General features: G+C 48.0%; 4 protein-coding genes across 4 annotated transcripts; 1 reads left to right on the forward strand and 3 right to left on the reverse strand.

Annotated features, from left to right (window-relative positions):
- The first annotated feature begins 7,473 nt into the window (after positions 1-7,473).
- On the forward strand, positions 7,474-8,079 carry LOC34623466 (copper transporter 1). The gene has a single exon (XM_022736587.2). The coding sequence runs from the start codon at positions 7,474-7,476 to the stop codon at positions 8,077-8,079; it is 606 nt and encodes a 201-aa protein (XP_022589343.2).
- A 2,379-nt stretch (positions 8,080-10,458) lies between these two features.
- On the reverse strand, positions 10,459-11,891 carry LOC34623467. Its single transcript, XM_022736588.1, has 3 exons — positions 11,049-11,891; positions 10,730-10,885; positions 10,459-10,605 (listed from the first exon to the last, which is right to left on the reverse strand). The coding sequence occupies exons 1-3, from the start codon at positions 11,889-11,891 to the stop codon at positions 10,459-10,461; spliced, it is 1,146 nt and encodes a 381-aa protein (XP_022589344.1).
- A 3,522-nt stretch (positions 11,892-15,413) lies between these two features.
- On the reverse strand, positions 15,414-17,841 carry LOC113146632. The gene is made up of 8 exons (XM_026334601.1): positions 17,575-17,841; positions 16,843-17,035; positions 16,635-16,775; positions 16,334-16,430; positions 16,025-16,158; positions 15,801-15,851; positions 15,601-15,689; positions 15,414-15,485 (listed from the first exon to the last, which is right to left on the reverse strand). The coding sequence occupies exons 1-8, from the start codon at positions 17,839-17,841 to the stop codon at positions 15,414-15,416; spliced, it is 1,044 nt and encodes a 347-aa protein (XP_026190386.1).
- Positions 17,842-20,509: 2,668 nt separating this feature from the next.
- Positions 20,510-22,765, reverse strand: LOC34623468. Its single transcript, XM_026334602.1, has 6 exons — positions 22,043-22,765; positions 21,721-21,911; positions 21,578-21,626; positions 21,035-21,357; positions 20,731-20,908; positions 20,510-20,626 (listed from the first exon to the last, which is right to left on the reverse strand). Exons 1-6 carry the CDS (start codon positions 22,763-22,765, stop codon positions 20,510-20,512), a joined length of 1,581 nt encoding a protein of 526 aa, XP_026190387.1.
- Positions 22,766-22,895: the final 130 nt, after the last annotated feature.

The raw sequence follows: 22,895 nt of genomic DNA on the forward strand, positions 1-22,895 counted from the left end.
AGCCAACAAAATCGCCTGTGACAGGAGTGTCAGCCGCTTACAGGCACTGCGGCAATGAGGGTGTTGCACTCTGAGGCAGTACAGGAGCACTACACATGCAACGAACCACCAATAAGTGGAATGACGTGATGTTCGCCTTTTCCATGCTGCCGCACGAAACAGCCAAGCTTTGCATTTTGTTTGGTTGCTCGTTAAGATTTCAGCTTCTGTAGAAACGCCTGCTAGCAAAATTTAAATTTATGCTACTCTGCTGTACCGGCTGATTTTGGACTTTTCCTTCATGCAGTGCTACGGCCCACGCCCAGAGCCTGTTTCATCAGGGAGCTTAGGAATCAGACCGGCCAAATCGCTACAGTCGCGCCTCCAGCTGCTTTCTTGCCAAGTGCCAGCGCGCTTCGAGCATTAATACCTAAGGATCTGGGAGACCCGCGATATTTTTGTTTACCAGGGCACTCCGTCTCTAGAAGTGGGTAGTGCAAATGCATGGTGATTTGTGGCCTATGCTTATACTCATTTTGGGTGACCAGAGTGATAGTGAAGAAGAATGTCAATTCAAAGTGTTGTAATTGCACGGTGTTCTTACATTTGCAAGCTTAACGAGGAAATCGAGCTTAACTATGGTGAGTGTTGAACAATTAGTCGACTGAAAAAATCCATTTCTCAGCGAGCTCTTTGCGACCAAAGTAGTCATGACGCTTACTGTGCCAATGGAAAACTATTATGCTAAAGCCCAAACTCTATCACCACGCAGCAATGGACGCAGACACCAACTTCAACTGCTGGAATGTGTTTAAGGGTTGCATTTTGTATGGGAGTGTTTTTGACTGAATTCAATTGCACCTAGTGACGCCGCGTCGGTTATCGGTCCTGGATTCTGAAGCGCAGCCAAGCGGTAGTCATTTCGCGGAGTTTGCGATCTTCACCCGCGTGCTCTGGTCCCGTATTGGAGATCCACGCTAGCCCTTTGTTTCGAAAAGCTAGAAGAGCATTGCAGCCCATCAGCAAAGCTCATTTCACAAATTGATTCTTGCAGGGGGTTCAGGTATAGTGGGCTAAAAGTAGTTACATCACCTATGAACTAAAAAAGGCATGACCGTTGGCTTGCTTCCTGGTTTCCCCTATCTGTTGTGCAGCACTCTTCAATCGATACAAGCACACGGAATGGTGTGTGCGAGTGTGGCAGATAAGCCTGGTTGTGGATGGTCGAGACAGTTACGCGCACTGTAATTCTCTCTGTCCCCAGATGCCGGGCAACAAGGGTAACCGGTCAGAATAGTGAATAGCTTATTAGTAGGCTTTTATTGAATGTGGAGGTGACTGCTTCCGTGAGAAAGCTTCAGTGGGCTCGTAGCAGCGCACGACACCTACCATCTACGGTTGGCTGTGGATGCAGTGAAGTGTAAGGAATCCGCATTACAGCATTCTAAAATAAGCCAGCTACCAGCTCGATTATTTGATGTTTTGGCTTGGTGGGTTGACAGAGAGAAAAACTGGCGATGAAAGTTGATGGTGGCATTACCTTTGAGGCGATACATTCCGGTCTGAAAAGCTCATGTGAATGCAGTAGTTCCAAAGCTGGTAAAGTAATGATTCATCATTATATTTAAAAGAATATGGCTGGTCCATGGATGAGGGTTTGTCTCTGAGAAAGCATGGCAGCCGTAAGAGTTCATCAGGCTGTTGGAGACTTACCTCAATTTGTGCCCCCTAGATTTTACGGATCTAATTTTCTACACTGTACGATTACTGAAGCGAGAACCAACTCATTCGAGACTTAATTAGTGAAAAGGACGTGGTCTTCCTTCAGGGATTCATACGGTTCAAGGCTATATACAAGCCCTGACTCATTAATTTATATCAAAATCTGATCAACAGCAATCTCGGGAGAATGGAGAAATTACAGAAATATCTAGCAGTAGATATGTCTAGAGTCATGAATCTTTGGCTTACAAAAACGACAGATTAGACGAATGCCTGCTGTATCAATAGTGTCCCTTGGATTCCCGAAAAGTTATATTAGCTTGGTGGGCAGTGAAGCAGCGATTTATAAATTCAGTGGTTGAGCCTTAAGAATAAACAAGAGTGCTTGAGGCACTTTAGGAGCAAAGCAGCACAACGTCTGACTCTGGTTCCGAGAAGAAAGCCAAACTGTCATTTAGAACCAAGGTTCTGTCAAGTAGACCTGGCCTGCAGTCAATGCTGAACAACAAAAGAAAGCCAGGTTGGGACCCGCGATTGTTAGGAGCGCTAGAGAGCTTTTCAATATTCCATCTTTCGCCATTTTACCAAATTGTACCGTATAATCCGGAACTGGTGGCAAATTCCAGAAGTGAAGAATTTGAACAGGACGTTTCAGCGAAAGCATGGTTCTTTTGCGCGTAAAGAAGGCGCACCAGGAAAACGGAAAGTTATCGCCGTAGGCTGCGCCCAGTGTGGAGCCACCAGCAAAAACCGCCGCAGTTGAGAACTCACCAATGGTCGATTCTGCGCTGGTACACGTTTCTATTAATTGTCAGGAAGTACTAGCGCTGCTTGACACCGCATGTAAAATGGCCTGCCATCCAAGAGAATGCGCAATAGTACAATGTGCCTGTCTCGTAGCTTTTGAAGTTACGAAGATTCAGGTTTGTTAACGGGCGGCAGAAGGCAGATAGCCAAGGCATCAGCAGTTGGGTGAATTACTTCAAAGTGGATTCGGGCCATCTCAGCATGGCCCATGAACTCTATGTTGAGCCCGTGGAGTATGAAATAATCCTAGGCATGCAACCGGTAACCAATTTAAGCAAAGAGGTAAACACCGTAAAGCCTATTGTATGGGGGAACCGCTAGGAGGAAGTATCTTCTGGTCTCCTCAACAACGCGCCTTGCGTCCATGAGCACACGATACACGGCCTACGATAGAAAGTAGTCTCCATGCGGGTGGCTCAATAGCCCAGTTAGGCAAAGATCATTCTGAGCATGCAAGGAACTCAAGCTTTTAAGGTACAGCGGAGGAACAACAGAAATGGGCGAATGTGAAGGGGGGTTTCCACATGTGTTGAATAATGGTAGGCTGCCAGCAGGCTGGCCATCTGCTGGTCATCTAGCACACCATTTTGAGCTGATGCTCGGAGCTGCACCAGCTGTGTTCCGCGATATCTGGATGTCTTACAGTATGAACAAAAGAATAAGCGGCATGTAAATGAGTTTTTGGCAGAGGCATACTTGAGACGTCGATCAGCACTTTGAGGCGTAAGGACCCCCTTTCGCTGCCAGAAGAGTATGGGAGCTAACGATAGCGTTTATAATTTAGCCCCTGAGCCATGATACTGCAAAAACAACGTTGCCGATGCTGCGCATTGCTGAATGAGTCAAAAATATAGATGGGCCAACAGTGCATGAGGTATTTGCCGTCACAGATGCCATATTACAGATCCCCATTCACCTTGATGACACGCAGCAAACGATTTTGTGCGCAAGCTTTCGCAAACTCGAGTATAGCTGCAAACCATTTATAAGCTCCTAATGATCAGTGCCTCTGCATGGGCAAGCCATTTAGTATATCATGAGGCTTTCAAGGAGGGATGGATGGCTGTCTACATGGCATACATCTTGGTCTTCTATCGAGACGTTCGAGAGCGGCTATGGCGTGGGCTTTGGCTGTCGTGAGGCAAGCAGTAGCACGTCAAGGCAAACGGCAGGACTATGTTTGGGCTTGTAAATAGCAACTGTATTTTGGGGTTTTCATGAATCGGATGCAATAGTTGAGCCAGACCCAGCAAAAAACTGAAGCAATAAAGGCGTTGCCATTACAACCCCGCAAGGATGTTGAGAACCTCTGTACGCATGCATTGAATGACGTAAATATTTTCGCTAGGATTTGGGATCACTGCTTGTTTGATTGATTTAATGAAGTTGCAGTGAATCACGCGGATATGGGTTGCTGATATTGCACCAAGGATGCTTATGCGTCGGCTCATAGGTCCTCCGGTAGCTGCGCTGTTTCATCATGAGAGTCATTTACTTCTAGCAGGCAATGCTAGTGATGTCGCAGGAGGTTTCAAAAACATCGAAATGCTGCTTTCAACTCTCATTCATCGAAGCCGAGCAGTGGTATTCCAGTGGAGAAATATGAACTCTACAATGTGTGGTGGGGCGTGAAAATGCCGCTACCAATCATGTACGCTTCATCTTACTATCGAGACCTATCAGTAACCGTTTTGTACCTAACAAAAAGTCTTCATGGCGTTAGCCCTAAACAAGGTTTGCTGGCTTGGGTGGATCCAGTAGTACCGCTTTACAGTACACTACGGCCTTCAACGTGCTCGCCAACCTGTCCTCACCACGCTCCAGCAATCCACTGTTGTGGAGCAGGGCTGTTCTTGTCCGTCATAAGTTACAAGTTTGTTTTGAGGTAGCGCGAAACTTCTGCTTTCAAAACCCAAGTGTGAGCTAGCGGTGCCAAAATCCAGCATATCAGACGGGTGCAGTACCACCACGTTGAGGGTGGCACATTGAAATTGACAACAAACGGAAGACTCCTTTGCTCGTTCTTATCTATCCGGCTCTGTAGTGTTGCTTTCGTGCAATGGACCAGCGAATGACAGTGTGTCCCTGGCATTGCATATTTGTTTGGCGTAGGATGCATCGCAGGCCACCAGAGGGATCGCGAGATACTTCCCAACGAAGTGTGGATATCACCATGACCCGAATGAACCTGATCACGATGCCGCACATGTCTTCTTAGCCTGGCTTTTTGCAAAAACGTTCGGCTCCTGAAATGATTTGGACTGATATGACTGAACTTTCTTGCTGGACTGCCTACGGGCAAGGGTACGGACAACACCTACGCCGATATTTAAAGATTTGGCACATATGCACATTTCATCTCCTGTTTTAGCTCCGCCACAACTCAGAAGTCGCTCGCTGTAGCACTTGTTTAAATGTCTCACGGAATCACCAAGAAAATCATTGTGGATAGGGGTCCGAAGCGTGTTAGGGCTCTCTGCGTACCGTCATGACCCGCCTACACATTGACCATAATCGGACAACTGCAATAAACCCTGATGCAGAAAGACAGAAGAGCACACTACCGCAAATCTTTTGAATCACTTTTGACTTCGCGCTTACAAATGTTCAGCTGCTTTGCCGCTCGTCCACCTTGCGCTGACTGTCGGTGTAAGACACTAGTTTACTCGCCTAGCCGTGTCTCTCCCACACCCCTGTTATACACTGAGGACCTTTCCAAAACCCCCCTGCACCTGGTGGTCAGGACTCAGTAGCGACACTAAGCGGGTAAGACGCTCAAAAAGGTGCTGGATAGTGCAAGCGAATATATACCCAAAGCTGGATGGACCTCAGTAAATTTTAGAACAAGCAACGCTTGGTTGTTCTTCCAGCCTGGTAATTCGTTTTTGATAGATTGACAGGTATTTCGAGGTGCAGCAAGTTACAAGACAAAAATGCTTGTGGCCAGGTGACTAGCAGCATTTGTTTACGAATCAGTGCTCTTTTTTACCATAGTGATCCCCCTAAAACTTGAAAATGAAACTGAACTATTGGTATGGGCTTGATAAAGCTTGGATTCCTTTCCTTTTATTCGCAGAATTCGTCGCACGGGAAAGTGCGTCGTGACAAGTATGGGGTTCGCTTAGAAAGGTCAAGTCTTTATGGCGTTGCCCTTTACATTCACACTTATGCGTAGGCACTTTCAGGTACCGTTTCCCTACATTTCCCATTTTGCGACTTTTGGGGTTGTGAAATCGACTATGCTCAAAACACAGGGCTGTATTCGCATGCAAAATTACTCTATGGGCTGCAGAAGCACTGATAAGTTGGTGTGTATTTTTGAAGCCCTTGCGCCGTTTACTTGTTTTGTGTTTTGTCGTTGTGGGAGGCTCAAATCTTTCAATGTTTGGAGGGCAGCAGGCCACCGCGGTGCGACTATCGTGTTGTTTGGTCGTTCTGTCGTTGTTGGTTAGTGTGTGTAGTTTCCTTGCTTATTAACATGCTTGCTTTTCTCATTTGCACTCTTTTCGTGTGTCTGCCTGCCTGCAGAGTGGCGATTGGAGAAGTGCTCTTCTGGTGTCCTGCATGCAGGACGACACAAGGAGGCGTATGGGCCCAAGTTTTAGTTACAACACTTTCCACTGCAATACCTATATCTGACAAATGATTGATTAAGGATTGCCTTATTGGTTTGTCCTGTAGGATTTCGTATTTGTTCAGATAATTGTCCCATCAATACGAGCAGACGAAGTTGTGTATGCGTGTGCAGCAGATGCTTTGCACGCTAAGTCAGTGTGTTTACACAGGGTGCAGTTTCAGGCACTCTAGCTGTACCTCTCCACTCACTCAATCTGATAAGAGCATTCACGGCCTAAAGACACACCCAAAGAATTTGTACAAAGTTTGTACTGAATATGAAGTTGACTGTTTTTTTACGGAGAGCTTTGATGGAGCGCTACAGTAAACTGATGCACCCTCATATATTCTGAGTTTTCGAGACTCCCGTAAGCTGATTTTGGACGAATGAGATAGTGCATCAACAATAAAATAGGCCAGGCGCCCCCATGAGCTGAATTTTCTGTAACTTGCTAGCGATCACATTCCAGATTCACTACGTGGAGGCAGAGTAAAGCGGGCAACCTAAGCTTCCTACACTAGCGATCGGCATAGTAGCGTGCCTCAAAAGCAAAAGTTGAGCCTCTCAAAATGCTACTAGCCAGGAGTGAACTATGGACGCGTAGAGATCCCTTTGTCTGGCCAGCAACGCGAAAGCGCTATTATGACAAATACAAGGCACCACGCAACTTCAGTCCAGTAAGTAAATGCGTTGACTCAGCGCTATCCGCTGAACGAATGTGCACTACACAGTAAAAGACGACAGAAAATCATGATTTTAAGCCTTTTAAGGATACAGAATGCCTTTCTATCAGGAGAGGCTGCACTGCGTTGATAGGCAAAATTTCTTATACGGGTTGGTCCATTAGCCTCTTTTAAAATCATTTAAATAGAACTGAGAAATTAAATTATCATCGGTTGCGAGAAAAATATAATTCAACGGACTTGGATAGTCTCTGATATGTGGCAGCCCCACAGGGATTGCATGCAGAAGAGCAGTAAAATTGTGTCTTCTAGGTGCGTCTAGAGCAAAATACAACGATGTATGTGAATGGACACACTATATCTGTGGGGCATTGGCAGTTTTTCTAGTCCTCGAGGGGCGGAAGCGCAGTGCGAACAAGGACCGATGGATGGGATTTTTTTGCCTTCGGCTGTTAGCTGTTAGTTCGCCGCTGTGCTGCTCCACCTGCTCATGCCCGTTATAAACCAATGAAAACACTCTTCTCAGACCAACTTTCTGCATATCCGAGACTTTCGGCTCCTTGGTGCTGCTGTGTCACCTGCCTGCTCCTGCACCTGTGGCGGGGTGTGTGCTCTCCTGTTCTTTTGAGTTTCCTTGCATGATCCTGCGCTCTGAAGGCTTGAAAAATGTTGAGCAAGGATGGACTACCCCTGCCCATGGCCTTTGAGGCTTCATCGCGAGTGCTGCTGCTCTTCTCTTGGTGGGATGCCAGCACGTCCGTCCAGTACGGGATTTGCTGCCTATGCTGCATTGTGTTTGGCTTCATATCCATCGCCCTGAAGGTGCTCCGCCGCATGTCTGAGATGCGACTGCTACAGAAGGAGGAGGAAGGCAGGTCGGCCATTATGCTAGGGTCGTTCCCGCTGTTGCACAACGCGATCCGTGGTTCAGTTGCTTTTCTGAATTATGCTTGGGACTATATGTTGATGTTGGTAGCCATGACATTCAACGTTGGCATCTTCTTGTCCATGCTGGGAGGCATGGCGCTAGGATTCCTTGCTGTAGGGCACCTCCTCGACTTCACTCCCGAAGCCCCCAAAGTATCGAACGAGTGCAAATGCGATGCAAAAATCAGCTGTGGCTGCCACAGAGGTCAACCGTGCACTTGCTATGGGACTTGTCGGCTTGTGAAACAGGGAGATCCAAATATAAAGGACGGGCAGCTTCTTACGGAGCAGCCCGGAGTGTGCAGATCTAAGGGCTCCTGTGGGAAGGCCGTGTGCGGCGTCTGATGTCCCTGGGAGCAGGTCTGTCTGGGGCCAAACCGTTTATTGCGCTGTTTAGTGCTATTAAGCAGGCCCATTTGCTTCCGTTCTGTCTGTAGTGATCATCGATCATCGGGCAGGAGGGCCCCCCCATTATCTGTTATTTTCATGTTTTCTTTACCCAATCGATGCCCCGTACTCTTTTTCCTCTGGTAGCTTCGTGTTGCCTGTCACGTGCTGCTCGCGTGTAATGCATGTCCCTTGTTCGCGCAGCAAGTTGCTATGAACAGCCCCGGTGGTCCGCTGTTCTGAACGGAGTGACCCCATGTGTTCTGGTCTTTCTGCACCAGCAATTAACTTGAGCAGACTTTTTCAAACATTGGCCATGTCCTGCCACTTGTAAGACATGTTTCACTCTTTCTGCTTTTTGTCGGGTTGTGTTCTGGGGGAATGGAGCCCTGGCCATGCAGCACATTGCCCACCTCTTGAATTGAGCAGGCAGGTGAATCATATCTAACCATGTGTGCTGCACGTAGTGGCAGCCCGCAAAGTCGCCACTCTCCAGCTACTGGCTCAGCCTTCAACAGAAGCACCATCCCAGATGCTGTGCCTTCACTCCGGATGGCAAGTGTACGAAGAGAAGGGGCTTGCGGGCTTATTCAGCCCCAAGGGATACGTACAGATGTGCAACCCACTGCGTCATTTTCGCATATTGAGTACGAAGGGAGGCCTGTTAAGGCGCACTGGGAGATCCGGGCAAGCGAAGTCACATTAGCACATGCATCGGTAAGTTTTGGTGTAGATGGTTGTGTGCGAAGACACTTCGCGTCTCGCCGCTACCTGCAACATAGTGCCACCTTGAGTACCTTACCATGTAACAGTATCGACTGCAGTTCGCCTTGCCGCTCTGGGGTCCCTTTAGTGCTCCCATCGGTACCACCGGTCACGGGGAGCACCATTGTTGGAGACGTGACATCGATTTGCTGAAGGGTTAATTTGTTTCCCCCAACGACTTTTCGGTTGATTGGCATTCGGCTGACTGTTACCGCTCTGCCACTGCCTTCGACTGTCCGCCCAATGAAAGAAGCAGCAAGCAGGCGATGCATTTGCGTTCATCAGAAATGTTTTCTGCAATGCAATATGCACTGGCAAGGCAGATGCAGCACCATGATGGTGTACCGTGAACTATTCCTTCAGTAAAGAGCTTGCAGGGCCAGTGCCACGTGTGAGGACCAACGTAGAAGCAATCAGGTCAGGTGTATTAACATATCGGCAGGCCGGCAGGAAGCTGACGCCCTTTATGATTTCGTGCAGCTAAGTGGTCCCCTAGGGAGTCTCCAGATATCTTAGGGAGCGTGAAGAGTTTACAAAATGCGCAAAGCCATGGTTTTAGTAATGCTGTGCTTTGTGATGCTGTTGCGTACGTCGTGGAACTCAGGGTCCGTTGGATGTGCACCAGAGATTAATCCCGCTGATGATACGCACATTGATGCCTTTCGCTCGTATTGCCACACATTCGTGTTTAAGGGGTGTGTCAGTCTGTCTGCAGATACGTATGCCTGAGTGCTGTCCCGATTTGCCTCTTGACACCACATATGAACAGGGTCCAAGGGTAGATCGAGGGAAGCGGGCTACACGCAATTAAATTCTTGTGGAAGTCATGTAGCAGTAATCGGTAGTAGCGGAGCGCTGGGAGGAGGGCTTCTGGTAGGCAAGGGAAAGTGAACATGCAGAGTAGGAATATTCCAGGGTGGCTCCGTTTTATTCTCAGAGCAACATTGTAGAGCTCGTTATAAGATTTTTAGCGGCAACTAGCTATAGTGCTACTCCTAGCTAGTCACTTCTAAAGGGTCTACGTATCATCAGCGGCACCGGATCAAAGGTAATGACAGTGAGAGAACAGTGCCAAAATAATCTGCTGTTTCCGTGTTGTAAGCCTCTGAACTCGTCTTCTGGCTGCTCTACGTACTACCAGCAGTACTGTGTGAGCTTTTTGCAGCTGCCCGACACACGAGGCATCTTGGAAGCCAGGGCAGCTAGACAGTGTATGCATTCTATAATATCTCGATGCTGGTTGTAGCGGTTCGGGCGGGTGAACCATGTCATAGCAGCCATTAACGACATATTTAATGTTGAACTATCTACTCGTCTGTGCCCGCTGAGTGACACATGCAGCGATTGCAGCAGACAGCACTAAAAGATAAGCACAACTCAAAAGAAACACAATCGAGCCCCCCTGAAAAGAGCGACTGTGTTTGTATCATGCAGAAGAACTGCCGAATACACGCACACACACCGCTGCTTTGCCAGTGCAGCCAATAGGCGGTGCAACCGACCTTTCGAGTTTCATGTACCGGGAGCAGGCTACCTTAAGCACGGGCGTCCTCTCCTCTCTGGCGTACAATGTTACACATTGATCCATTCGATAATCTTGGCAATGAGCTCTGAGTTTTCCGGCTCAATAATCAGGTAGTGCCCTCTGTCGCCTTGTAGAAGAAGCAGTTGGCGCTCAGTGATATGCTTCGCCGACTCATTATGAAAACGGATGCTTCCCTGAGAACAGGACCCCAAAGCCAGCACATTTATGCACAAGAAACAAGCGGCCGGACGGAGCTAGTTGTCGTGAGAGGCGAACGATCCCGTAGTGAGCATGGACAAACAGGGAGGGACGGCTGACCGCTGGCTCGACAAGTGTATCTTGTTCTGCGTGGATTATGAGAACTCGGAGGTGGTCTGGGATGAACTGCGCATCTGCATGGACCTTCGGAATCGAGGCAAGGGCCTCTAAAGCCAAGCGGCACGGTAGCCTTAGGGGACTGGTTACCAGTGGATCCTATGACACGTAAAGAAGTCCCGCACAATTATCGCATACTCTTTGCTCCAGACATTGGTCTGGAAGGCCTGTGCACTGACAATATAAGGTTGAAACTCGAGTTTATGGAGAGAGTACGAGAACCTGCATGCAGAGAGGTTGGAATGAAACATGGGCAAGTCACCTCATCTTTCTGAAAGTCGATCCAGGGAAACCGTGCAGGGTGGAGCTTGGCAACGCCCAAGTGGGGAGCGAGGCGCGAAAGGATACCGCCTATTTTAGCGAGAGATTTATTTAAAGCTCCTGAGCTCGCCTTTTCAACTGAAAGCATTGGTGCCAGAGCAATGCAGCCAGCAAGTCGTGCTTGATTCTCATCTGGTGAGGCGCTCCCTGCCCTAATAAGTGAATGATTACATTTGCCCATGAGTTCCAAGGCACGCACAACTGAGAAGCCCCCCATAGATATTCCCATGAGGAACATCGGAGGAGGTGCCGCTCCTTTCGCCCTTCTGCTGAGGTCCTTTTCAACATATTCTGCAAAGCAGATGACGTCAAGTGCAAGGTTGTCAAGCCTCTCGACGCTGCAGCGGCGTCCTTTCCAACCCTCTGAAAAGCCGAAGCTCTCAAGGTCCACTGCATACACCGAGCATCCAATGGCGTTTAGTTGGTGCACCCAACTTCCCTCGTAGATACACCACCGTGCATACTGATGGCTAAGACCAGATCCTTCAGGTGTCGTATTTGTCGCCATGCCTGCACTGCCTTCCGTCTTGTGAGTCCCGGCTGGGGCATCTGGAAGGGGTAGATCCGGCTCTCCCGGCTGCAAATGTCTAAGGAATTCAAACCTGGCATGGGTTTGTACTCCGTGTACGAGAAGAATAGCCGCCTTGGGATCGTCCACTTGCCAGGAATAAACTGCAAGTTTGAGGCCCTGGTTGTTTGTTATCGATGCACTATCCGGAGAACCATCAAGAGGATATATATTATCACCTAGAAGTGGCACTTTATGCAGCTGCTTCTTCCTCATTGTTTTTTTTAAAGTGAAAGGAGCTCGTTCCGTAGCAGCGCTGGCCCCAATAGAGCTCCGCTAGTATCCAATTCGCGTGAGCAGCGAAGAGTGAGCCTGGCGATAAAGAAAAGCCTTTGATACGATAGAAGGCCGTGTTGTGTAGCTTGGCCTGTTCACACTTTTGCAAAGTATGGAGATCCTACGGTGCACCGTTAAGCAAAGAGAGTTGTACACTTTATCCTACTTCAGGACGCCCCCAGATAAGGAGAAAATAAATGTCGAGAGAGGAAATTTCATATAGAAATGATCACTTCTCTGTAATTGAATACTGGTCGCTCTTCGTTTCGGTGAACTGAGAGAATGCGGCAAAGCCCGCCGACAACAGATTCAGCCCCATTGGTTGAGGACGTGACCGTGCGTGCAACAATGAACACTTTTGCATGGGGAAAAATTGTGAGGTTCACAAATTTATCAAAGCTTCAAAATATAGTTGTATTGCTTCTTGAACCACAAAATACTTTCCATGGTCCCCATTGTATGCCATCTGCTCGTTTACCTCGGTCCCAGCCATTAGACCACACTGGCCTGCCCAGCTGACTTCTAGCCTTCTGCAGAGGAAAGGGCAGCAATTGAGCTTCGCGCTCAAGATTTTAGGTCACAGAGCCACTTTCACGGACAATAAGCAAAGGCTTTGCATTAAAAAAATCCACCATTCTCCTAGGCCTTCGGGCAACCGATACGCAACAGGTATGTAGCGCTCCGCACGGCTCTTTACAGAAAGACACTTTATTGCCTCCATGCTCAATACGAAATTTGGTTGACAGTTTCGAGTACATGTTTCCCTGACAACCTTTTCCTTAGTCTCACTTTGCCATACTCATCCCTTAGGGTTCCGGTACAAGGAGGGAGATATAGCTACGGTGCCTATGCATTGCTGGACTTGATGAGCATTGTGACCATTCAAACCCGGTCAAATGAGGCAAGTATTGAATCGCCTCATGAGCTTTAGCGTATTAGCTAACTTTTGCGTGAAACAAAGCGCGCATGTGCAAAACCAAAATAAGCGGTAAAATCTTCATTAATTCTTCACTATTCATTGTTTGTGTAGTAGTGAGTGCCAAACTGTTGCAGACCCGCTACACAGTGACTCGGCGATATAGTTATGACCTCTCCGGCTTTTTGCGGGTACCTTAAAGCCTTTTCCCCTTCACTTTATATTCCTTGTACCACCGCAGTCACCGTTGCCTCACCACCAAAAACACGCGTCTCCAAACCTAGAAGAGCCTTACTGTTCTGTTCTAGCGCAGGTGAAGGCTTCTTTTGGTCGCCGCATTGTATCATATGGAATCCAGTACCTTTCGGCTAGCCGCAGTCGCTCTTACTTTAGCTGTTAGGTGATTTCTGCTTTCCGTTTGAGAGATCACACCGTACCTGCATGTGATGCCACTATGCAATAAACCTGTTGGTCAGCTTCATCCTGCGCTGGTTTAGTTAGATGTCCTTCAAGGATGAGCTGACCGGCATCATGTGGGGCCTGATGCGGTGCTGCAGCTCGCAGTGCAAGGCAAGAGAAATTGTCAACCGTGGTTCTCTTAGTTTCGTATGAGAGAGCCTGATAAAGGGGCATAAGTATTGACTAGTTTAGCTAGTGGTACCCTCCACAAGGTGCTGTCCCAAGAAAAAATGGTGTACCAATTGTTCACCGGAAGTGTACATGCTGTGCCGTCTCCCCGTCCTCAACAAATAGCAGTCTGCACATAAATTTCATGTGTTCATCGCATAAACCTGGCTCCCAATATCGTTACAATAATGTATCTGCCGCATAGATGTTGGTAAGGTTCACGAGGACAAACTTGTGCTCCCTTCTTCGCCATTGGTATCCTTCGTTCGCTTCGTAGTCTGATGAACAACGACCAGTGGATGACTAACATCAAAACTACCACGATCTCCATAAGCAAGTGATGTCAATTATAATTTTCCGGACAGGGTGTCCGAATACTTGGAGGAATTAAGTTGGTAAGCACATGTAAAGGAGGGCTCGATGACGCTACAAAGTTTCCTAACGATTTGCATATGTTGGGAATGTACGGGCGTTCTTTGTCGTTCTCCAGAAAAGACGCGAGTTTTACGGTTTGCCGGGGTACTTTCCTGCTTGTAGTGTAAGGAACGAAATTCTTTAAGAGGACATGTACCATGGATGACCCCTGGATGCCTGTTTTGCGGAAATTCTACGGATGCTGGGATGCAGGACGACGCAAGGAAAGTCTGTGACCGTTTGATAAAGGCGGCTACCCTTAGATGTTCACAAAAGACTTGCGCGCATGATAAGATGGATTTGCACAAGAAAAATTAACAACCAAGAGCTCGAGATCCGAAATGAAGTGCCCCTTGGGCCGTGGCCTAGAGGCACTGTGCATGAGTATCCAATGTGTTTGCTTGTCCATACACACGGGAGAAAGCAAGGAACCCTCAAGTTAGTACTTGACAGGGTATTACATTGAGTCATGAGGAGTACGTTGATAAAACAGCGATAAATGTCCACGGAGCCTAAAACTTGCATGCAAATTCAACGCAGTTTATTCTGCTCTCTTTCTACGGGGTTCGGCTCTATGCACAGGCTATGGCACATAACTTTGTGCATAGGTATGGGAGAGTGGCACTTCACTACTCACATACATTTACCCCGTGTCCAATGCATCACAGTGCAGCAATGGCCGACCGCTGGGCACACTCCGGGTAGGGTCCTGCAGCTGCCCTAAAATACGGCGATATTCGCTGATTGAATCATTTCTGTATGGACCTAGGTTGCAGATAGTCTAGTACGCTATGAAGTGTCATTTTTGTGTTTCATGAATGTTTATCGGTACAGAAAAGACGTAGGGTCCAATGGATGGCCACCACTAGTAGAGATCAGTGGATGACACCCCGGAACAGCAATGTTACCGTTGCGCTCTACTGGGCGTATTTCTACAAAAAGGCCGTACAAAGTCAAGAGGATATGGTGAGTATCCATTGTATTTTGGCAAAGCAAGGCTCCCAACCCTTGGAGAACCATCATATTCTGTACAAATTAACATTTTTGGAACACGAAAAGCACACTTTACGGCGCCCTGAACTAGTTCCAAACTAGAACCACATAGAATTAATATCAGCGAATAGTGCTCTATGTCAATTTCTATAAAACTAAATTGTTTGCCTGGCTACAGCATCGAAAAACACTACAGGCTTCGGTGTCTTACACGGTAGGCCTGCTATGATTCGCTTTGAATCACCGACCAAGCTGTGGCCAATATAAGCAGCCGGCAAAATCAAAAGATACTACTTGTCTTTCCTCTTAATCGAAGTGTGCCACCGCAAAACCGAGTGACGTAGGGAAACCTAGACCGCACATTTGTTGAAGCAAATTACCCTCTGATCCTGATCACTTGTAGTCGTGTGAGCCTCTGGATAGTGCCTCGAACTCTCCTTTTTTTCCACGAGACAACCGCTGCTGTGTCTTCTGTGGGACACCGGCAAAGGTGCAGTCGACCCCACGAAAGTTCAAAAGGCAGGAGGGGCGATCATATCGGGCTCTATGGGCCTTCCCAACGCGACTTCATCAGTCTGGCGCTCCTGCATACACCGTAAAAAGTGTTGGATTTTTCTGATCGCGATTACGGTAAATAGAATTTCGTCAGTCACGGCGGATCATTTACATCTACTCGTTTTCAAGCCAAGTAAGACTCACCGTGACACTGATGCCGTGTTGCTGAAGTTCACGGCGCATGCCGAAATGAACGAGAATGCATACGATGCCCATGCTGGCAGTGTACATGCCTGCGGTTTTTTACAAAAGTAGGACAGTAAAGGGTGCTGTGGGCTTCAAAAAATGCTATTGTGAGACAGCATCATTACTGATTACGAAAAGCGAGCCGGCAAGAAACGCACCAACGAGTGCTAGAAAGAAGGAGCTTCGCCACAGGGAGAGAGATAGAGAGCCTGCCACAACGGCACAACAGATTACACATAAACACGTATACATCAATGAGACCGAGGTCACCCCTTTATCAAACAGAACTTTGCAGCAAGATTTAAAGAAGTAATCCTGGTGGCATGCCACTCCCATCAACTCGCTTGCCGGGACAGAAAGGTGCATCGGAATTTATAGTCACCGTAAAACAGATAAAAGCAGCCTTTCCCCCCTGGGACTGTAAGAAAGCGAAACCATGAAAAGAAAAAGGGCCTTAGTCTCTCTAAGGGCTGAATATCTTTGGCTTCCACAGTCATAGTCAGAAGTCCGAACAGCCTGTCCAGAGCGCAGTTGCACACGTTGAACCAACAAAATGTGATGAAACAATACACATGGGCTGACACAACCTGAAGCACCTAAAGGAGTGATGGAAGCATACTGTGGTACGCAAGTAACTAGCGGGAAAGGCATGTTATGAAAAGTGGGCACCTAAGGAAGAGCTGAGCCTTACACTAAGTACAATTGCAGGATGTAGCCAGACGGTTCAACGAGGAGGGAGAATATATTTATACAGGCCAGGCCGGCAGTCAAAAAGGTTACGAGGCCCCCTGTAAAGAGTAAATGCAAGAAAGAGGCCACCTATTTTTTATATCCGCTGCAGTGCTGCTGGTATGTGGGAAAGCTAAGCTATTAGGCATTTTGGATTTCATGTTTTACATCGTCCCGCTGCTAACAATTGGAGATGTCAATCTTCCCCGATGGCACATCCCCTGCAACATGGAATTGTTGGCTGGCTAAAGCGCCTGCCTTACCAAGGAAACAGAGGAATCGAAGAGGCTTGGGTCCTTCCCCTAATAACTCTGTCGCTTGCTGGAGCACTTTGCTGCCCCCGCCAAGCAACACCTCCTGGAAGCGGCTCGTGGCATGGCCAGCCCCCCAAGACTCTTCGTCACCTGTCCCACATCATTGAAAGGGACACTGAAAAACATGCGCGACATGAAAACCGTCTACGCTGCGTACGTAAAGCACCTAACTTCCAGGGAGCGAGAGTTGATCTTTGTAAATTCACTGCTGCACAGAATGCTTGCTCGAGCGCTACCCAGCCTATTATACTACTACCAACCCATTGTAATTCGAAGACCGTAGCTGCGACCAACAGCAGACGCTCGAGCAACTTCTCCACGCAGGCCGCTGGTCCAACGGACTGGCACAGCTAGAGGCGACAGGACACTGGTCTTAAAGCCACACAAGATTTGAAGGGCGAAGTAGGCAGTAGCTTTGGTACGTATATGTACAATGGAAATTTCCCTCCTCTGGAATGAAGCAGTATGTGGACGACCGTAGTTACTAATGCTCCTGGGGATCAAGAGCACACTGGTGGCTGCGGCCACGCGAGAACTCATTCAGTGAACTGCAGAAAAATACAGCCATGTGCACTCAAAAGAAATAATGCCTCGTCTTTTAAATATGCGAGTTTGCCTGTATTCATTTATTACGCGCGTTCCCTGGCAGAAATTCTACCAATAGGGGTTGGCACAGCCGAACAATGAGCACGAGGCTCAGTTTACTATCGGCTGTATATTGTGCTAAAAGCACTATTGATCGAGACATATGCAGTTACCTACAAGGGGAAAATATCATGGATTGCATATTAAAATACCATCGAGAAGCAATAGCACTTCGGGAATGCGTGCTTGAACGCCTACGCATCGTGGGTGTGTGTTGGGGCAAAGACATATATCGGCTGCCCACACTGGAGAGCTCCTTGCCAGCAAAAATTCCCCGAATATCTGACGCCAGTCCAATTAAAGGAGCTTGGCACATTATTCGTTTGTAAAGACGCAGCAACAGGTTCACAAGAAACGTCAGCTCACATATAGACAGGGGGTGTTCCGGAGAAAGGACTCGCAACCCAAACACAAGTCGGTAAACACGGGGGTTTCCAGGAAAGGCAGCACCTGTGAAGCAATATTGTCTCTCGGCTTGCGTGGTCCCCAATAAGGTACGAACACACTCCATCGCCTCGTCCTAACATGCTGCTAATTAACAACGCACAGAGTAGTGTTACGAAGATAAGATACCAAAAGCTACACCAGAAAGCAATTTTCTCTCTAATTGCGAGCGAAGTTCCTCACATTGTAGACCCGATAATGTTGGCGCTTCACGGTACGACAAAATGGTCTGCATATCAGAACACCCTGGTGTACTGGCACGTAAGTCTCCACCAGGTTGAAAGAGTGGAGCTTTGTGGGGTCCTCTATGCATCAACTAAATGTTCGGGCTTTCAAGAATGCTAGTAGATTTCGAAGGATAGATTATATGACAGGTGAACTTTGTAATTCTTCGGAGAACAGCACAAACGCGCTACAGCGAATTGCCTCAACTGCTTTTCCAAGTGAGTGTACACGTGCACAAAACATGGCTACTTTGCAGTGCTTGATGTGCTGGGCAAGCAAATACACTGCTAATTAGTAATTAAAAATATTATGGAGACTGTTTTTTCAGGGCTGAAGTGCATGGCCGCACGAGTGCTTTTGGTCAGACAGGAGATAGTCTCTCCCAGTGCTCATATAGTTAGCCTCCCACAAGAAAACCCCTTGTGGAGTATACTTGTCCTTACGTCACATCATTCAGTATCTTTCTTCCCCCTCATTTTCTGCTGCCTGCCATCTGGAAAGGCTAGCGACTACGAGCCCTTTGAAAGGCCGCAGGGCTCTCGTATCATTGTCAGCTTCGTACATTACGCTGGCCACTTCTCAATTTGTTGCAGCTTACTAAAACACTCGACACTCGTGTATCGTGGAGTATTTGACGAGTTGGAGGAGTCATGAATCGGAGAAAGTTTTCAAAGCAACATGAGACTTGAGTGCGAACTAAGGCAGCCTGCGCGAGGAAGATGGCGCTGTAGCATAGCCGAAGACATAGGGGAAATTTCTGTTAGTATGGCTTTCCTGCTTGCTAGTGCAGCAAACAGCATGTCTTAATGCTGCTTTGTGTTTCACTGGCTTTTCTCCCTGTTCCACTAGCGTGGTGTAGCAAGTAGCAAAAATATATTCAAAATACTGTTGGGGCTATATCAGCCACATGGTGGCTGGCCCTTACATGATATGTCAACAAAGAGTCGGAGTATCGAAGTCAGTGGGGCTGCAATTAGACTTGGCTCTAAGGCTGGACACTTTGTCTCATGCCTAGCCAGCTTGGCCCTATATTGCCTTTGACACTGCCGATTTTGTTGACACATCCTATAAGGTCAAGCTGCCATGTACAGCATTAGCTTGCTGTGGTTTATAAGTTCTTTCGCTTGTTAGCTTGTAGATATGAACAGCTTTTGCTCGGGGATTGTCAGAGTTCTCGCTGTTTGGTGGCTGATTGGAGGCGGCACCTTGCAATGCTTGCAAAGTTTCTTCTTTGCCATTGAATGCTCATTATAACTGACTCGTTCAGCTGATGGAGCTCTGACGCAGCGTATGTATTTATTGAACGCTTTCTTTTGCATATCTTCCTACTGGCGTTGCTCTTCTGTGTGTTGCTTTACCCTTGAAGCCGCAGTTGGAGATGTTTCCCTATGCTTTCGCCGGTGTGTACAAGCACGTGATCTATTGACCCTCTGCTAGTTAGACAGAGTGCTCAGAACATTATCCTCCATTGACTGGTTCCGTCCTGAGCATTTAGAGTAACACAGCTTCTGCTGCTTAAGCGTATGAAGAATAAAGTTTTTGAACAACGGCCACCTTAAGTTTGAGCAGTTCTGAGTACTTCTGTTGGTGGGTGTAAACATGCCACTCTTTCACATTGGAGCTGCCAGCCTTGTTTGCCAATATGCTCCTGCCGCTTCCGTAGCTGTGTATGCTTCAAATCAACATGGCGTGAATCGGCCTTCGGGAAGCAGTGTCACAGACAGCACCCTCACGATCACGAGGCAGTCGGATGTTTTGGGGGAAGCGTACAACCGCTCTAATAACATATCCCGCCTCTCCAGTGCATTTAAAAATTGGTTGTAGAATTAAATAAATCTTTGGCCTCTAGAAGTGCATACAACAGTGCGGTTGGCAACAGGGGTCAAAGAATGACGTTGATGAAGTTCCTACTTTTGAGTCTCTCCCTGGCCCCCAGCCGAAGTCAGCACCAGACCCGGCTAGAACCTCATTTTTCCCATTAGGTTTCTGCGCAACCTGAAGGATCCCCCAGAGTAGATATTATACAGATGCTGCCGTGAGTCAGTGAATTTCCGAGAAATCGACGACCGACTTTTTCTAGAACACATACATAACTTGACAGGTTGCCAGGTTATCCCGAGCTCGCACGCCAGCTAGACTGGAACATAAATTTTGTGCCATACTCAGCTTTAGGGCAACTGCGCTGCATTAAAGAAGAGGTTACCGGCTGAAGATCTACCGCTTTGCGGGCAGGAACTTGTGGTAGTGAGCGCCTGCCGCTTTTTCCGGTTGTGTAACTGCTGGCGTGCGGTTTCGTTTCCGTGATGGTGGTCGTTTGTGCATATTTATCGACTGGACTTGCTTGTGTTAAGAGCGTTGGCAGAGCTTTCTTAGTGGCTGCAGTGGTGCATGTGCGCTCAGAAAGCTCTGCACTAGATTCACAACGGGGGGCCGCATGATTCCCCCCAAGCTCTGTATATGTGTAGTGGTGTCGTGTGTGCTGTTGCGCAAGGACCCGAACCCTTGGATGGCTATGTTCCATGTTGCCAACCATCTCGCACAGCAGAGCTTGGCTTGTCCTGAGGTACACAATCTAAGGCAAGACTCGATTGTTCATCGTTTCGCTCTTCAAGTGACCATTTTCCGCGCTACGTGCTTTGGGTGCTTGATGTGTGGAGAGCGCAAAAAACAGATTATCACGACTTTAGGCAGTGCAGAGGCGCACGAGTGAGCCTTGCTGTGGATCAAGGACTGTGGACCAATGCTGCGCCTCTGGGGCTCCTGGGGCAGTCTTTGCAGGGCTCCTGCATTGCAAGAAGTAGCACCATCGAGATGTCCTTGCATCTGGAGCGCCAGTACCCAATATCCGCGTAGACAAGCAAGGCTGTGCCGGCGCTGCTGTGACGTGGAAGCGGTGCACTGCAGCTGCCCTGCATCTTGGTGAGATTCAAAGCTATCAGTAATTGGACGGTCACGCATTCATCCGGTGGTCCACCACGGCCTTAGTATTAAGGATGCACCTATGACCTCCAGATGAGTGGGTACTAAAGGGAAACCCCATACCTGGACGCTTCCAATTATTTACTGGTTCAAATGATTTCTGATTCTTGCGGGCAAGAAGCTCCTGATGCTCCTTTTGGAGGCGTAGTAGTTTGAACTGAGGATCTTCTTTTACCAGCACCGGCGAGGGTGGCACTGCTTGGCCGCCCCGGCTTAGCTGGAGAAAAGTGGTCTGTTGGATTACCTGTGCTTTTAGCTGCTGCACCTGCAGCTCGAGCAGCTTTGTGCAGCGTGTAAGGTCCAAAGGAGTGCATAACATGTGGAACCATTCGAATGCCGTTACTGGCGGTTTGGGGCAATTCGCCAGGTACTTATCCAGCTGAATCGCATGTGCACTTAGATATGCTTGGCTTTTATTGTCCTAGCAGTAGTCGCTGCGGTGTGGCGCATTTGAGGATTACTGATGCAGAAAGCGTTTAGTAAGCGAGGACAGCATAACCGTAATGAAGGCTACGCCGAAGTGCCCTGAAATTCCTATCCACCCTATTTAGATTTGCACATTGCCGATGCAAAAGAAGCGCGCTGCAGAGTTATCCCACTTTTCTTTGCAGCCGTTGAGTTACTGGGTGCGAGTCCATTGTAGGGAACCTGAAAATGAACAACCTTCGGTGCTGTAGCAAGGAAATAAAACACCCACGCTCAAGTATGGGAATTCGGTCTGACGTGTGGTGCCTTATTATACCTCGAGAAATATCCGTGGGGATCGAAGAGCTGTGCAAAAAGAGCGTTGATACGGTCTGCAAGCTCAAGTTGCAGTACCTTTTGCCCCAATAGCCGCGGAAAGTGCGATGTCAGAGCCCAAGCAGCGGCCTCCTTAACTGCCAGCACTAAAAGTGGGCAGACAAGAGAGACTCCGAAGATTCCAAAGGTGCTCTGCAGAGAACACATGACACCTTGAAGGTTTTCATATGAATCTTTCGTTGCAATGTCCCTGGCAAGATAAAATTTTCTCTAAAGCACGTTTCCAACGATTTAATCCGTTCCATTTGTGCTTTGTGACAGACTTTGATGTGCTCTGTGGTCTGCTTGTATGCATTCTCTGCCACGGCAAGGGCCTTCAACCTTCTGGTGCAGGAATCAAGTGGAATTTTCAGGCCTCCACAGTCATCTTCACCTTCCATTCCCCGTCGAACTGCCTTTGCAGGCACAGTCTGCACTGCGTTGTTGCCATTTGCTATGTTGGTGATTCCCCTACCGAACTCCTTTTCTCTTGTAGAGCATTCTCTTCTCAGGCGGCGCAGTTCATCCCTCAAGAACTGTTTGGGGCCTTGTAAGAATGCCTTTTTGTGGGTGGAAATTCTGTGATTTGCAGACACGGCTGGCATTGCTCTTCTAGGGATGGACTGACCTTTCTCTAGAACCTTCTGCTCTCGAAATAGCCCCGAACCGAATTTGAGGTTCTTTTCTAGTTTTTTACTGACGCCACTAAGGCCACCTGCTGGGGGCATTGCTGCGGAGTTACTTGTACATACTGTGGAATCATTGAATGCTGGTGCATACGAGGTATCCTCTTTCCAAGTCGCTCTAGAACCTTCAGCCCGATCAGGACGCGTCTGGCCAAAGGTGACCCAGTGCACGAGGTGGCAGAAGGCGAATGCAAGATTAACAACTGATTTCGAAGTGAGCAGCACTTGAATCTCTGCTAGCTGGGCCGGTTTTAAGGAGCGATGTGTCAAGATTTCTAGAGGAATGCGCTCCCCAACCAATGAAGATATGCGGCCCTTCATGCTGTTAGGTGAAATCTGACCGCACCACATTTGTGATGCACACATTTGTAGTATAGCATTTTCACAAGCTAGCCAGCAGGTGAATGGCATTGCAATTTTACTCTCGTAGTTACCTTGAGGGGCTCAGTTG

The sequence above is a fragment of the Cyclospora cayetanensis genome, unplaced genomic scaffold (assembly GCF_002999335.1).
Source record: "Cyclospora cayetanensis isolate NF1_C8 unplaced genomic scaffold, CcayRef3 CcayRef3_contig_46, whole genome shotgun sequence".
Taxonomy (NCBI): domain Eukaryota; phylum Apicomplexa; class Conoidasida; order Eucoccidiorida; family Eimeriidae; genus Cyclospora; species Cyclospora cayetanensis.

Coding starts and splice junctions, on each gene's coding strand:
- LOC34623466 (XM_022736587.2), top strand. CDS start 7,474: ATGTTGAGCAAGGATGGACTACCCCTGCCCATGGCCTTTGAGGCTTCA.
- LOC34623467 (XM_022736588.1), bottom strand. CDS start 11,891: ATGAGGAAGAAGCAGCTGCATAAAGTGCCACTTCTAGGTGATAATATA. Junction 10,886..11,048: donor TCGACTTTCAGAAAGATGAG/GTGACTTGCCCA, acceptor TACGTGTCATAG/GATCCACTGGTAACCAGTCC. Junction 10,606..10,729: donor ATACACTTGTCGAGCCAGCG/GTCAGCCGTCCC, acceptor TCCTGTTCTCAG/GGAAGCATCCGTTTTCATAA.
- LOC113146632 (XM_026334601.1), bottom strand. CDS start 17,841: ATGGAGTGTGTTCGTACCTTATTGGGGACCACGCAAGCCGAGAGACAA. Junction 16,431..16,634: donor TCGATTCCTCTGTTTCCTTG/GTAAGGCAGGCG, acceptor TACTCTTTACAG/GGGGCCTCGTAACCTTTTTG. Junction 15,486..15,600: donor AACACGGCATCAGTGTCACG/GTGAGTCTTACT, acceptor CGGTGTATGCAG/GAGCGCCAGACTGATGAAGT.
- LOC34623468 (XM_026334602.1), bottom strand. CDS start 22,765: ATGAAGGGCCGCATATCTTCATTGGTTGGGGAGCGCATTCCTCTAGAA. Junction 21,627..21,720: donor CCCCACGGATATTTCTCGAG/GTATAATAAGGC, acceptor GTTCATTTTCAG/GTTCCCTACAATGGACTCGC. Junction 20,627..20,730: donor AGGCGCAGCATTGGTCCACA/GTCCTTGATCCA, acceptor CAAAGCACGTAG/CGCGGAAAATGGTCACTTGA.